This window comes from Syngnathus floridae, chromosome 11 (assembly GCF_059516105.1).
Source record: "Syngnathus floridae isolate MCC-2025c chromosome 11, RoL_Sflo_1.0, whole genome shotgun sequence".
NCBI classification, from domain to species: Eukaryota; Metazoa; Chordata; class Actinopteri; order Syngnathiformes; family Syngnathidae; genus Syngnathus; species Syngnathus floridae.
The window spans coordinates 6,598,953-6,615,128 of record NC_142423.1 but is presented as its reverse complement, the minus strand read 5'-3'; the positions used below and the strand labels follow the sequence as shown (position 1 = coordinate 6,615,128).

At 41.7% G+C, this 16,176-nt stretch overlaps 2 protein-coding genes across 5 annotated transcripts; both read left to right on the top strand.

The window, feature by feature from the left end:
• Nucleotides 1-393: 393 nt before the first annotated feature.
• Nucleotides 394-9,961, top strand: larp4ab (La ribonucleoprotein 4Ab). The gene is made up of 16 exons (XM_088389632.1): nucleotides 394-420; nucleotides 586-738; nucleotides 3,326-3,464; nucleotides 3,604-3,838; nucleotides 3,925-4,061; nucleotides 4,197-4,300; nucleotides 4,447-4,557; nucleotides 4,635-4,688; nucleotides 5,132-5,344; nucleotides 5,682-5,776; nucleotides 6,074-6,301; nucleotides 6,383-6,437; nucleotides 6,530-6,685; nucleotides 6,777-6,904; nucleotides 6,985-7,141; nucleotides 7,508-9,961. Exons 1-16 carry the CDS (start codon nucleotides 394-396, stop codon nucleotides 7,889-7,891), a joined length of 2,376 nt encoding a protein of 791 aa, XP_088245758.1. The 3' UTR covers nucleotides 7,892-9,961.
• A 149-nt stretch (nucleotides 9,962-10,110) lies between these two features.
• Nucleotides 10,111-15,790, top strand: atf7b (activating transcription factor 7b). 4 transcript variants are annotated; one of them, XM_088389769.1, is made up of 12 exons: nucleotides 10,111-10,342; nucleotides 11,038-11,099; nucleotides 11,222-11,318; nucleotides 11,408-11,535; nucleotides 11,656-11,802; nucleotides 11,937-12,094; nucleotides 12,271-12,367; nucleotides 12,490-12,609; nucleotides 12,713-12,862; nucleotides 13,036-13,224; nucleotides 13,387-13,492; nucleotides 13,638-15,790. In XM_088389769.1, exons 2-12 carry the CDS (start codon nucleotides 11,052-11,054, stop codon nucleotides 13,871-13,873), a joined length of 1,476 nt encoding a protein of 491 aa, XP_088245895.1. In that variant the 5' UTR covers nucleotides 10,111-10,342; nucleotides 11,038-11,051; the 3' UTR covers nucleotides 13,874-15,790. The 4 variants fall into 4 exon arrangements, with proteins under 4 accessions (XP_088245895.1, XP_088245893.1, XP_088245894.1 ...); XM_088389767.1 differs by having other exon boundaries at nucleotides 10,111-10,351; XM_088389768.1 differs by having other exon boundaries at nucleotides 10,111-10,359; nucleotides 11,037-11,099.
• Nucleotides 15,791-16,176: the final 386 nt, after the last annotated feature.

The following is a 16,176-nucleotide window of genomic DNA, read 5'->3' as shown; positions in this document are numbered from 1 at the left end:
CCGGAAGAATGTGTCGTCTTTTGGTGGTCACAAAAACGCACGAGTTTTAGTGTGAGGGACCCGGGACCCAGGCCTGTATTAGTGCGCTTTGTCAGGAATAAATAATTGGTAAATTTGGTCTAATTGATCTACTGGTCTTCTCTTTGACAGAACGAACTCGCAAAATTGTTAGGTGCGCCAGTGTGTGGATTAGGACATAGCAATTTATGTGTTAAGTGTTGATCGCAATTTGGAGTCAGATCAATAACTAGAATCCGTAACCTAACAGTAAAAACTAGAAATAGTAGTTTTTTTGTAATGTTGTCAAAACAGTTGCAATGATATACATTTCAGAGTTTGTACTTTTCCTGTTGTCCTCCCAATACAAGTAGGCTACTTCTACTTTTAGTACAAATGGAATATGAGGAGCACCACCTCTATGTATCAGCATGTCCCGCCCCCTCATTGTATTTTTTGCGTATTTTTGCTGATGAACAGTGACGCACCCACATTCTCCTTGGTAGAGGTAAATATGTAAAGTTGCGCAGCCTTTGAACAGCCGTGATGCGATTCAACGGAGGGGCTCAGTACTTGGTGACGTCGTAGCTGAAAGCACGCTTGATTGGTGGGGGTGTGACTAACTCGGAGTGTTTATCAGAGGGAGCACGTCTCGTCTTCAAGGTGAAGGCCTATTTTTTCTACTTGCGGGAAGAACAGAAGTGTTTGACGGAATACATAATCTCAGGCATCGGGAGCGAGTTAAGTATAATTTGGACTGTCCAGAAGTATTTGGTGATATATATGTTCAGCTGTCTTATATAAGTGTTGACGGGAAAGGTGCCTTTCCGTTACTGTGGAAAGTTGCACAAGGTGGCAGCAACAGGTTATTTATAGTGGAAAAAGATTTTCACGTGAAGTGTTTCATAATAAACACATTATGCTGCATTGGAGAAGAGTGGGAAGTCGGACTTTTCCGACTCCTAAGTGCAGTCGAACACCCATTTGAATTGGGAAGTCCGAGTTGCGAAGTCGGGAAAAAAAAAAAGAACTCGCAGTTCACCGAAAATTTCATTTGTAAGATGCAGGCATATCCAACTCAATGTTCAGAGGTGCAGGGTTTGATTCTGCATGTTCTCCCCGTGCCTGCATGGGTTTTCCTAAAACATACATGGGAGGCCGATCGACCACCCCAAATTGTCTCTAAGTATGATTGTGAGTGTGTGTGCCCTGTGAGTGGCTAGCGACCAGTTCAGAAAATTGATTAAATTAATTTACAATATTTGAAACATATTTAGCTTTATTACATTCATTTAGTTATTAAAAAATAACACCGCATTATATGTACCGACCGTATGAAGTTATATGGTGCAATTAATTAAATGCTATTAATGTTTCTGTATTTGTATTAAGAAAATAATGAACATTCGCCCTGAACTCTTAGCGGTCGGAAGTGGGAAAATCAGATGTTCCACTTTTCCTCGAATGCAGCATCATCTTTGGTCTGTAGATGTCGCTATGGAACCGAAGTGCCAGTGCGCCTCTGCGGAACCGTTGTACGTACTTACTTGCAAGCAGAGGACGACACGCACAGGGCATAGCTGTCACATGCTGCACGAAGAGTTCATCGAAGCCAATCGGTTCAAATGAAGATAACGTCATAAAATGGCAATTTCTTTTTGATTATATAACTAAGGTAGCCGTTCGTGTTACTAAAGTCGTAGTCTGAAGTGTATCGTGCTCGTGTTTGGGCTTGGCGTGTTACCGGGGAGACGGTAGTTGAGGAAAAAGCCGCACTCTAAAGAAGTGTGGTCGAGAGCCTCAATCGCAAGTCTCAAGGCACTCGGACGTTATTTTATAACCACAAACTGAAGCGGACGTCGTCTTATTATCTTACCCAAACATGGTAAGTTTTTTCTTTTTGGCCTAGCAAGGACGCTAGCTAACATGCAACAACCTGTTCCTCCTTTCTAATACATCACCCGCATCAACCACATTTAAAACTGCCAGACGGTTCTTGTAACTTGGTATCAACATTCATTGTTTGCTGACGTTTTTTTTTTTTTAATTGCGATGAATCTTTTAGAGATTTTGGTCGAGTCAAACGCCGGGTGCTTAACCTTTAAAAGGTGACCAACAAGTCACGGTCAACTAGTAAACAAGACAGTTAGCTAACCATGGCGGCTCTGTGTTGTTCGTGAGTCTCGGTAAACTGCGCCTTGAACAAATTGTCATTTGTGGACCGACTCTACTCTCGTAGTGTGTATGTTTATGACGACATGACCCCGGCAGAATAAGATTTTCTTCGAACTTTCGAGTTTGAATCCATGCGTTATGTGCAGTGTGTTACAGGCCTACACGTGACTTGCTGTGTTAGCTGTTATACAACTCAAGCTAGGTAGCGAGCTAAGTGGCTATCAAAGGCAGTTGAGATATGAAGGTTACGGTGTGCTATGGAAGTGGGATTAAGATCCGATCATTTGTTTCGAATTGAACCCGGGCCCTTTATGATATTTGCAGATAAATGTCCACTGGGCTTCACTTGAACGGCCTAGCGAAGTCATTTGGAGCCTTTTTTACGTCAGCGCCATGTGCTCCCACACTCTCCACAACAGCCGCGCACCGCGCTTTAAATAAGACGATGGCGTCTATTTGAGCCTCGTCTTTATTATAATGTCAATTAGAATAAATATAAAAATGATACAAATGCTTATTTGAGTGACGTATGCACACGCCCGTCTTGTAGTCAGGCTGGATGAAAGACTTGCGTGTTGAATGGAGCGTCTGATAGGCCGGCTGAACCGGCATGCGGAAACCAATGAGGCTCAGCTTTGTCACTGCGTAGTATGTGTGTGAACCAAACCGGATTTATTGGAGCTCAGGTTAATGAGCCTTTTCCTTTAGTAGTCGACGTGTCTCTTTACGTGGACGGCAGGTTCGGGATTTGGATCATGTCATTTTACTGAGGCTTGTTGTTAATTCGATAGCATTTGAATGGTATGTAGCGTTACGTCGGTGTATGTAATAGAAGAAAATTTGTTTTTTTAATCTTGACTTTGTGCAACACAATGTTTTTGAGTAATCAAACGTTTCTGTTTTAAGATTCATATATTTTTCATACAAATGCAGCTAACAATTATACAGAATTGCATGAGTTAACAGCTGCAGGGAGTGAAGTGCTTGATGTTTAGCAGTAGATTTTTATACTGGCAGTGTTAGGATGCAGTTTGGTCATAAAAATGCACTGGAGTCATATTTTTTAAATTGACATCAAATTTAGACTGGATTTTTCTCATGATTGGTTTCACGATCACCTTCATCACAAAGTGCATGTCTTTTGCTAATGTAGGTCACCACCAAGGAAACCGTTCTGAACCCCAATGCCAAAGTGTGGCAGGAGATTCCTGCCCACCAGAATGATATCTCGGAGGGGACAGACAATTCTTCTTGGCTGCAGACCTATCCTCACAACGCTGTCATGACTGAAGGTATGAGCTACCTTATAGTCTTTCAAGTTTAGCTCCCCCACAGAACAAATGTCGTGCTTTTATTTACCATAAAAAGCTAATTTAAGTTTTTTGCATTTGTAAGAAATGTTGATCTAGCCTGTCTCTCATCTCCTTTCAGAGTACCCTGATGTTCTCTCTTTTGGGGGAAAAGGATGCGATTCTGACTTTGCTGATAACACTGACTACGCCTGTGTGCCTCCAGAGGGCATTGTGAATGATACTGACCCCTTTGCTGTAGGGTATTTAGCCCTTAACCCCCAAAGCGAGTCAATTGTTGGTGAAACTAAAGAACAAACAATGTCTGAGAGTCTCAGGGAGTCCTTGAAGAAAAAACTGGAGTTCTACTTTTCAAGGTGGGTTGTGTGACTGCATAGTCACAAATTAAATGGATCTAATTCTTCTCCTGGATCGTACTCCGAAACATTTTTTTCCCCTCCAGGGAGAACTTAGCAATTGACCAGTACCTGATATCAGAGATGGATAGTGAGCAGTTTATTCCAATCTGGACCATAGCGTGCATGGAGGACATCAAAGCCCTCACGAATGACATGGATCTCATCGTGGATGTACTGCGAGGTACCCGTTTTATATCAAAAGCAGTGCTTGGTTCACTTTGGTCAATTATTAACTGACGCTTGCATCACTGATTGTTGAACAAAGTATGTCAGCGGTTGCTTCAGATGAGGTTTTCAACTTTTCTCTCTCTGACAGAATTGCCACTGGTTCACGTCGATGAAGCCGGAGAGAAAGTTCGTCCAAATCACAGTCGCTCAATTATTATTCTGCGAGAGGTTCCAGAAACTACACCAGTAGAGGTAAAGATGACACCCATTGCAAAAAAGGATCATTTGATACTTAACATATTTTTAGGATATTATTTTGCCTCGGTCAATATTTGTTCTGGGAAAAAGTCGGTGAAGATGTGACTAGAGCCGTAAAACGTGTTTTGCAACTGTTGCAGGAGGTGGAGGCTCTCTTTAAAAGTGAAGAGTGCCCAAAAATGATAAGTGCCGAATTTGCCCACAATAGCAACTGGTACATAACGTTCCAGTCAGATCTGGATGCACTAAAGGTATGCAATTGCATTTTCAATTTCAAATTGGACTTTATTCAACTTGTGTTAAGTGCAAGAATCCTTTCTGTTCTCAGGCTTACAGATATTTACGGGAGGAAGTGAAAGTGTTTCAGGGCAAGCCAATAATGGTAAGTCGATAAGCAAATAGATCTTATTGCTCCTGGCAAAAGTGTTTTGACATTTTGTTAAATGGGAGTGTTGTTAGATAGATCCCATTTCAGATGAAATACTTTTTTTCTGCCTTGAGTGCGACTGCCATGACCCCCAGTGATGATCAGTATCGCGCTTAGAAGGACCCAGATGCACTGACACTGGCTAGGAGGGAGCATTGCTTTTCTCTATGTCTGTTTTCTTCTCGCTCCTTCTTCTCATCTTCATCTTCCCATCATTTCCCTTATCCCACTTTCCACCCCACCCCACCTCCCTAGTCAGGGCAGTGTTTTATGGCCTAATGACCGTGAGATTATGAGATCTGAGGGGACAAAGATGACAATTATGTTTCTATCACCAGAAATTGTGCTATTAAAAAAAAAAAACCTCAAGTCTTATCATTCCTGCTTTGTCCTTCCAGGCCCGCATCAAGGCAATAAACACATTCTTTAGTAAGCCGGGCTTCAGCACCGTGGACCCAAGTGTGTACAACCAGCAGGCCCAGCCTCACATTGCATTTGGCTCCCCTGTGTACATGCAGCAGGTGTACAGTGCTCAGCAGCAATACCCAGTCTATCCAGCTCTTGCCCAGTCCTGGAATGCAACAACAATGCCTTACTTTGAAACGCCACTGGTGAGAGTGTTTACCACTTCTGATTATTTTATTCAACTCTTTTTTTTTTTTTTTTTTTTTTTTTTTTTCTTCTTTTCAAATGATAAAATTGATGTTGCCATTTGCAATGCTGACCTGGCAAATAAAATAAAAGAGCAAATTGTACTGTTTTTTTAATACAGTTGCATAATGCATTATGTGACATCATAGACAATTGTGAAGAACAGGTTACTTGTAATAAGGGTGCAGTAATTATGTACAGTAACAGTACTCTTCACTCGCTTGAAAGTACACAGAGCGTGTCACAATTAATACTGTTTATCTTAATTTTATTTTGCCTTACCTCTGTGGCATCCAGGCACCTTTCCCAAACAACGGCTTCATGACTGCCTACAACAGTGTGGGGAACTATAAAGCAACTTCAAACTGTAATCCTCCTGTGTGCAGGACCCGGTAGGTCACATTTATGATTTCATGATGTATTTTTTTTTCTCCCTCCGACTGTCAAGTTGATGTTGATTATACAATGTCTTTTATTTTTTATTTTTACCATCATAAATTGGAAAGCAAGATGTCAAATATAAATTTTATTAGAAAGCAAGTAGAAAGCTTTTAATTGGTTTAGCTTGTTCAACTCCAACTGTGTTTAATCCCGTTCATGTCTTGTTTTTCCTCCTAATAACTGTGTGCGCATACATTAGTCATATCCAGATGTACAGTTAATAAAATGAGTCCTTTCTGTGTTCCTAGGAATCATTTAAAGGGACACTTTAGGCCTTGTGACACACACGTAGCCCCATCAATGGCTCCCCCAGCATTGATGGATGGCCTGTTGAGACCTTTGACCTCACAACCCCCTCAGACACCAGGGACCTTGATGGCCACCACTTCAGTTAGCCTTCCCTCCCTAAGACCTAAAAGCACTTCTCCGAAGGACACCACGCCCAGCGGGGATTTGAGTATGGATGTCCGAACAAGGTGTGTAAATCTCTTGTTAATTCTAGTTGAGATGACCTCTTTAACTGGGGAACACCATAAACAATTTTGGTTTTATTTCAGGAGAACTAACAACTACAGGGGCATGAGGAGGAAAAGAGATGATGAACATACCATGGTCAGCAAACTTTGGACTATTTTAAATCAGATTCGAAACGGTTTATATTTTACCCATCTAAAATGTGATAATTTACCTAAATTCCAAAACAGAAACAGACAGAAGTCGAGGTGCCCCCGCCACCAAAGTTTGACCTGGCAGCTTCCAATTTCCCTCCTCTGCCGGGATCTGCGGTTAGTCTAACAGAAGAGAAGACACCAGAGATGCGGCTCTCTGATGTAGTACGTGGTCTAAAAGTCACCAGCAAGGTAATTAATAATTCTCTTTGATAACCAGATGTCCAAGATTTCTGGAGAATCTTGTCAATATTATATTCACCCTCTTCTGTACTTTTTTAAGGCTGTATACAACAAGGTAGACGAAATGAAACCTTCAAACGTCTCAGAGCCTCCAGCTCCAAGTCCTGTTAGTCCAGATGTGACACCTAGTGCAGAGGTGATGCAAAAACCAGCCCAGCCTATTAGAAGGTGCAATTTTCCCCCTACACCAAGTATTCAATACGAATCAGATAATTGCAAGGTACTTATATGTTGTCTTTGTGCTTTAGAAGTTCCTCACCGATCGAGAATGTGGGTGAGGTTGACATTATGCCAAAAGAAAAAGTGTCACCAACCGTCAAGCCTGTTAGTCCAACAGAAGCATCTTCCTCGTGTAGCCGCGGTGTTCTTGAAGTGGCATCTCCACCAGCTGACAGCACAGAACAGGTAAAGAGCCACTGGTTGCTTGGGTCAGCTTATTGCACACACACACACACACACACACATGCACACACATTAATTGCTGACTCATCCTTCAAACAATTCCAAAATGGAGAGGCAGCATAGTAGAAAATGGCCGATTTTGAATCGACACTCAGTTTAGAAGAGGCTCTCGTTAGTGATGTCATATAGTAAAATATGCGCAAAGCTGCATTTATTTTGACATGAAGTAGAGTATAATACCAAATTTCCACAAAAGTGTGTCGAGGCCTGGCAGACGGAACAAATGAAGTGTTCATTAGATGTCTACTGAACATACTGTACAAAGTAATCATGGTCGATATTCATTTCCTTTCTTACCTCTCGAACCAGGAGCCGAAAAAGCTCAGCTATGCAGAAGTGTGCCAGCGACTTGCTAAAGATGGACCACCGGCACAGACAACCTCTCCGGCGGCCCCTGTCTCTACGGCCGTTCAGCCTCTTCAGGAGCTCAAGGCTAATAGAGGGGAGGAGCCACGAGCCAATCATAGGGATGCTGTGGATAAATCAGACAAAGGTGGAGACAGCTGCCCTCCTCGCCAAGTCACACGTACATTTTACGGCTATAATCGCGCCGGCCGAAATGGAGGTGCGGGGATGAAGAGTTGGGAGCATCCCAGAAACATGGGTGGGTACACAGGCAAAAGCTTTTCCCCGCAGCGTGGATTTCGAAAAAGTGGCAAGGAACAGAACATTCCCCCAAGGTCACCAAAATAACACAACAATCCTCAAACTGGGACACCTGTGTAAATATTTAATCTTATATCAAAAAAAGTCTGTAAATAGGAATATTTTAGGTTAACGTTGCTTCTGACAAATGTTTTTCATGGCTAGTGCGAGTTATTTTTTTAGTTCTCCATGGTTGTCAGCCGTGCTCAGCTTTTGGGTTAGCAAGAATGGGCGACCTACGTTTTTATATATGCCCTTATTAGGCCTGGTTCACATGACAAGATTTTAAAATTATTGCCAGGGTTCAATCGTGACCGTTCATACTTTGGAGTAAACAATGGATGAGAAAGAGGCATTGAGTAAAATATCCCCGCTCAAATTTAAGATATTTTTTAGCCATTACGGTAATCGGCACATCTTTACGATTGTTGGGAAGGGAGATTCAGGGCTAAAATTGGGCTGATTATCCTGGCATGTTAACCAGGCTTAGTCATTTAGGTAGTGTGAGTGACTGGTAGAACCATTGCTGTGATCCCAAAAATGTCTAACCTCTCCAAAAATACATTGCTGATCTTCCAGTATCTTGAATCTGGCATATAGGGTCTGAAGTCAGCAACATGAAGTGCAACTGAACTAGAAAGAGAAAATTGAAATAGGGAACTCGACAGGTGAGGATTTGAGTGACCGAATTTAGAAGGTGTAATTTTTTGCTTCCAGTGTGACGTTAGAGACGTGCAACTATGTCTGATTTGCAAAGTCTAGTGGCCCTTTGTGAGTATTTTTCACTTTGAGTTGTAGTCCAGTATTGGAGTGAAATGGTAGCAGTCAACTTCTGAAATAAGGTGTTTGAAATGTAAACAACGTTTATAGACTTGACAAAGTATTTTGCCCATCTCTCAGGTGTTGTCTTTCCACTGGGCTATTTCGCAATGTTGTTTTGCAGTTTTAATGGCAGCTTTTGTGTGTTGGATTACAAACAATATCGATTGAATTGTGAGTGATCGCTTTGTTGCTGATTTGCAAGCTATCACATTGTCTTCCTCAGTTTGTCACGAGGACCCCTTTTACAGCAAGTTAAGGGAGCACTCTGGAAAATATTAAGGTCGAGTGCAGAGTAAATAACTCTTGAGTTAGCCGGCTGTTCATTAGGGATCGGCACATAGCAAGATTGCCACTTCTTGTGCGTGACAAGGATAACAATTTAAGGCAATACTGTGGAAAAAAACATTTCATTTAAGTAATAGAAATGACAGGGAGCTAATCTTATCACAATAAAAAAAAAAAAAAATTATACCTTTGTCACACTTAACTGTCCCATGTGATTTTCACAGTATATCCCAACGGCTATATGATGTCAGTTCTCTTGTTTGACAAAAGACCACAAGATTAGGTACCCTGATAGATCAGACATTGTTTTGAACATAGTATGATCTAATAATATTTCGACTAACATGAAACCTGGGTGATGAATGAGACATTCATGAAACATCAAATGTAAATGTAATCGACACGTCACACGTTTTGTCAGGTTTAACTGTTCATGTAATTAGCCACTGATTTTCTTTTAAACTGTTGAATGTTTTTAGTGGCGTACAACTGTTACGTTTGGTTTTGCCGTTAAGTAGTAGCCAAGACCATTTTTTACTATAATTATTACTGTAATAGATGTCTATTGTGTGTTGTTCCAATGTTAAACTTCAGATTGTATTGAATATTTGTAAATAGTCATATGGATGTTAGCAGAGAAATATTTTGATGTACTTAACTGTCCATTTACTATTTTGATCTCTAGGCATGATAAATCAATGCTTTTTTGCAGGTTTTTTTTTATTTTTAAACTTCAATGAATCTGATAGTTAAGTGGGCTTGCGTTAATACAGATGGAAAACTTGGAATTGGAACATTTAAAAAAAGTTGTAAATCCTTTACTTCCTCTGGTTTTGGTCTTCTGTTTATTATTTTAGAATCACATTGAAAGCAACCTCAAGTGCCTTATTTTTTCATTAGAAGTGTACCATTATCTCTGAGCAATTATTGTTTGCTGGTGGTTAAAGTCGTCTGTTAAGTGTCTCTAGACACATCACTGAAGCATTTGTAAATGAAAATTCCACACTGGTATGGCATGTATTGTTTTTATTTTAGAGCTCGCCGTGTGCGCGCGCGCGCGCTTGCGCACTTGTGTGTTTTAATTTTTTTTTTTAATGTGTTTAATGTGCGTCCACACTGTCGGATTTTGGGTTAATCAACAATGAATGGATAACGTTTGAACTGTGTCACGTCAATTGACTGAAAATGTACGTTGAACCGCAGATGCGGTCAATGGGTGGTGTTTACATGCCTCCGCGGCGATCCTTTTACGTAACACTGGGCTGGGGTTCCAGCTCTCGCGAGATTTTGGGGATGGGAATGTCAAGTGTCAACAACGAGGAGACGACAGCACCGCAGCGTTGGTGTCCGGACTCAGCAGGGAGGGGAGAGACGAGGCTGCTCGAACGTCGGGTGAGCCTGGTGAGCCCTTTTTTGGATCATCAGACATGTGTTGTATAAGCAACACGTTGTAATAAATTTGTGGGTGTGCTTCAATATCGTCTCACCATAGAGGCGTGCTAATGTTAAGTGGTTAACTTGGCTGCTGTGTTCAACGAGAGCCCGAAGCTAACGAGCGTAAGCTAGTTGTTAGATTTCTTAGCTGACGTTTTGTCTTGAGCAGACCAGCGAAATTAATAATAGGAATGTTGGTGCTTACAATTGCTACTTTAATCTCCACAGTGCGTTGGAAGTGGCCATGATATTAATTTACACGTACGTAGCACCGACATGGCTGTCAAAGAAGCGTATGTTAGCCCTGGGCCTGTCCCAAACGTTCCCGGGTTTGGCACTTGATGTGAAACTACTCACCATTTTTAAATGCCAGGTTGCTCTCCGTCATAAACATTACCACAACAATTTTGTCATCATATTTTGTGAGGGTGTAATGTCAGAGAGGTAATGTCTGTATCATCGTGCGCTAATTGACGCCTCGGCATCCGTAGTTACAGAGACCGAAGATGATCTGTCAAGTATTTAAGCAATTTAAAGCTGTATTTTCTCAAATAAGACACTTTGGGATACAGTTCATTTGTCTTGCCAAGCAAATGTCTACTAAATAAACATGATGTTGGATTACTGATGTATTATCTTGAAATATTTTTCAGAACTTCAATGAATAATGGGGGATGACCGCCCATTCGTCTGCACTGCCCCTGGGTGTGGGCAGGTAATTTGATCATTTATGCGCTCGTTTGTTTTATTTTTTAATCCATGTACATAATATACACGTTTTAATACACACAAATCCTTTATTACCATTTTACCAGTTTGCTTTTTTATTTATTGCAGAGATTCACCAATGAAGATCACCTTTCTGTGCATAAACACAAGCATGAAATGACATTAAAATTTGGTCCTGCTAGAACAGACTCTGTTATTATAGCAGGTAATATTATTTGGGCTTGCACAATTATATAGGCTATGAAACTTGACTTAGAGTTAACTTTTTTTTTTTTTTTACTTCAACATCCTCAGACCAGACCCCCACACCCACACGTTTCCTGAAGAACTGCGAGGAAGTTGGACTATTCAATGACCTGGCCAATTCCTTTGAACAGGACTTTTGTAAAGTACAGGAAGAGGATCACAGGACAAAAAACACAGTGAGAATGAAAATACATTGAAATAATGAGCTTTAGTTGACCTAAATTGTCAGATAAAATGTCATCATTTTAGTGAATCATTTTTAAGGCAATTTTCATATGCTTTTTTTCCCTTTGAAGGCTTCAACTTTACAAACACAATGTGCAACTTCACAAACAAAATGTGCAGCAAAGGTGGAAGATGAAGATCCTTTAGAAGTGGATTCCTCTCCTCCCGATAGTCCGGACTCTTCCTCCAGCATGTCAGACATAAGTAGAGATTCAAGGGTGAGGAGGGGCAAACTTAATAGTCACAAACACTGCTTCCATACAATCCTAAATGGACATTTCTTTCTGCGTAAGACTTACAGTGGTTATAAAAATTGTGTTGAGCTCAACTAATTGCCATTATTTGACAACAGGAGATTCTGACAAAGCCAGTAGTGAGTTCTGCCCCGACTCCAACCATTGTGCGTCCAGGTTCTCTGCCTCTACACATAAGCAATGATTCTCTACACCCTACGCTGCCATCTCCAACATCTGTCATCACGCAGGCGCCGCCCTCCAACCGACAACTCAGGTAATCAAAGTCAGGTAGTCTAAGTTGTCCTCTATAGATCCACAAGGCATCCCCAAATAGTTATTAAATTGCATTCTTTTTCACGTTTTGAACGTAATTGCTTCACATCAGAAAGAAACCAAATTCATTAGTCATTTTCAATTATCGATCAAATCCCTGACTTATATTGTCCACAGCTCACCGACAAGCTCTTATCCCCTCGTGAGGCACCTCGTGAATGGGCAAACAGTCCCTCTTCTGCCCAGTCCTCTGCAGATCACCTCAGTCATATCTGTGAGTCTTTCTCAGTGTAAACGTGGATGAGTAAACCTTTAATTCATATTCTTTTAATGCTGTGCTTTATCCAGTCTGAAGCTCCTCACCTTGTTGTTGTTGTTATTTAACGCTGTGTGAAGCTGGCAAGGCCTGGCAACTCGGTGCCCAACATTCCTGGGATCCCAGGACCTCCATTGGGCGGGGCCAGCAGTAATTCATCCTCCCCATCAGGTTGCCATCTGCAATCCGAGACCAAGATGGTGAGAAGTGTCAAGATGAGCCCACTCACATGAGATGCATCACATTAGACCTCATCAGCAGTTTTTCGGGTTAACTCGCAACTCATTGCTTGTGTGTCTGCAGCGCTTGAAAGCAGCCCTAAGTAATCAAGGCTCTGGAGCACATGACGATGGTGGCGGGGGGGCAGGATCCTTCCCAGCCGTCCCCCAGAAGCAGGAACAGAGCCAGCAGCCTACTCAAAATTCAGATGCACCCTCACCGGCCCAACCACAGGTAGTCAACCTTCTTCAAACAATGTGGGACGCAGTACTTCTTGGAGCTTTTGTATTACGTTGCATTGGTATTAGATTAGTTCGAGGAACTGTTAGGGGAGCAGCTGCAGCTGGGCTACGAGTGGGTCATTCAATTCTTGACATAGTTCTTATGCAGGCAATCCCCATCCCCAGGTGTCCCCTGCGCAGCCAACTGGAGGCCGGCGGCGGCGAGCTTCTGAGATGGACCCCGATGAGAGGAGGCAGCGTTTTCTAGAAAGGAACCGAGCAGCTGCCTCGCGCTGCAGGCAGAAGAGGAAGCTGTGGGTGAATTCTTTAGAAAAGAAGGCGGATGATCTTGCCAGCATGAATGTCTCGCTAACGGTGAGCGTTCAGTCGTTGCAGGCTAAATTGTTAACAGGGTGGTCAAATTTCACATGTTCAGGGGATTTAATAAGTATAATAAATACGTTTGAATGATTACTGGAATGTAAAGAACAACAAATGTCACTTGTTAGTCATTTTTCACAAATTTGAATTTGCCAGAATGAAGTAACGCTCCTAAGGAATGAGGTGGCTCAGCTGAAGCAGCTCCTCCTAGCCCACAAAGACTGCCCCGTCACTCTTATGCAGAAGAAAGCTGCTTTCCTAGGTGAGCCTGCTACTAAACCAAACCATTTGTCATGCAGTGTACATGTACATGTACATGTTCTGTAGCATCCATCCATCATCCCATCCATCTAATGTGTCCTTACTCGCTCACCTCTCTAAGGGTGAATGTCTTTCTCTGCCTTTAGCTGCAGGAGGAGAGGAAGCGTCCCGGGAGATTTCAGCCGAGCCCATCGGATCGCCGGCGGCGGTCATCCAGCGTGGACCGTCTCCCTTGGCCCCGCCCTCCAGCCCAGGACCCACCATCAACGGCATGAGTGTCCGCGCCGCAGAGGCGGTGGCCATGTCGGTCTTGGCCGGCATGGGATCGGGCCAGCCGGGAGGGGTTGTCATGGTGACGCAGTCCCAGTCAACCCCGAGATGATCCGCTGACGCAGGAAGCCAGTATAAACTCGAGTGGCATTTTGGAGGCTGGACTGGTGCCATTTGTTTAACTAAGGGAGTACCCCTAACCACCCCCCCCCGCCCAAGATTAAGACCCTCTCCTCCCCTCACGGCCAATGATAATCACACAAAGACAGCATCAGGCCTCCTCCCTCTTGCCCTTCCTCTGTGTGTATGTAAATAGAGAAAACACTCACATGAGACATGTTTGAATGAAAAGTACGAATGAAAAATCATCATCAGTCTTTGATCACTTCAGTCCCACACAAAATTCAGTGCCTGTCTGTGCGTGACCCCCAAAGCAGGTTTTCATTTAAATATTTGACTGTGATATCATTCACTGGCCTGGCTCGGCTCTCTCCTTTGTGCTCAAACAATGTAGGTACTGATGCAGTGACATGTTGCAAGCTTTTGTGGCTTCCTACCTTGCTTGTGTTTATCTTTTTATCCGACACTTTAATGACATGCCCCCCCCTCCGACCTCCAGTAACCGTCAAAGTTAGCTCAATTGCCTCTAGCTTTAAATACATCGCCATGGCATTTGATAAGCTTATGCAATGTCCTGAACATTATTTTCCGTCCAAAGGTAGCATTAATCTACTGAAAATATTATTACTGTAGTTATTTTCCCCCCAAGTCAACAATCCCCAGAGTTCTCCACGTCATTGTTGAAAACATTCTTTCACTGCTAGAGATAACAATTGTTTTTTTCCCCCCTCTTAAATATTTGAAATGACTAAATAGTTACATTATTGTACTTTCACCAGTTTTTTTTTTCTTTCCTGGAAGCTGATGATTCTCAATGATTGTTTCACTTTGTGTTTGACTATTCTTTATCCAGGTCAATCATTTACTCTCTCTTAAACAGAGTGCAAGCTTTCCCACTACCATTTAGGATGAAGTTATATCTCCCAACACTGCTCATTAGTTAGGGTTAAATAACTTGAAGCCAGCTGAAACTTTTGAATCACTGTAGCAATTATCCAATGGTTGATGATACTTACCGGTTTGTCAAGTTAAATCTAGTTGATGGGGTTTTTTTTTGTCAGGCAGTTTTTGGTGGGTAGTTGCTAGTTTGTGACAGAACAGGTTATTGCGTGACAAGCAATTTGCCATTTTTAACCAGACGTAAAAATTATGACTGCATGGATTGTTGAAAGTTGAGGTGTACCACTTTTTTGTCACAGTGTCATTTTATTGAGCTACAATTTAGGAATTTTATAACATTAAGGAATTCTAATGGTTAGCTTTAGATGGCCTCTACAAATGGAAAAAAAATAAAACAAGCAAATATTTAACCCTTTCGCCAGACATTTCAGTTGAGGAACGAGTAGTGCAATATATTTTTCTATCGATTATCAATGTTTTTGCGTTTAGCCCAGCCACTGAGAGGGGTGTGGTCTAATGCGGTTGACCAGAGAAAATGTGAAACTTGTTTTGAATGAGTGAGCTTGGTGGTTGTTTATGCATGTCTGTGGAGCATTACAGATTTCCTGAGTGCTTCACAACATTTGGAAAGTAGTTTTCTATTGTGAAGTAGACAAAAGTGGTTGTGCAAGGTGCTTCTTTTGAATTGTTGTTTTTAATTGGAGTTTATTTTATATCACATTGTACTTCCAACATTGTCCTGTCCTTCCCCTTGTCACTGTGCCGCCTTTAAAACAACTTGTCATACGGTTCTTTTTTTTTTTTTTAAATATAAATTGCACTGTCTGTATTTTCCCCTCTTTTTTTTTTTACCAGTCTTACATTTATTTAACAGAGGTTGAACCATATACACATGTCTCCAGTAAATATTTGTTCAGAGGGAGTTTCTCAAATACTCAGGCCTCAAGTTGGGAGAACTACTTGTGTATAATTCGTTGTCTTGGGCAAATAAAATAATTCAATCGGAAAAGACAGATTCATCATGATGTTTTAATTCAGCTTTAGTCTCTCTGTACTCGGGGCCTCTACAGTTTACGAAATAAAGTCACAGTTGTCGTAAATTATGTTAGTGACTTAGCAACTTGGAGAAACAGCTACTACATTATTGTGTGATATTTTAGTGGAATGCTTGTATTCCATAAAATTGTTATACAGATCAACATGATTTTTCTGTTAATTTTGGGTGGTTACAATATTTATATATATATAAATATATAAATATATATATTTTGCATAAATTAAATTGTTGATGACGTCACCAATCCGCGGTTGCACAGTCAAATCGGGTGAATCGTGCCCACGGTGCTTGCTATAACACAAAGCTACCACTAGAGAGCACTCAAATGCCGTACTCCA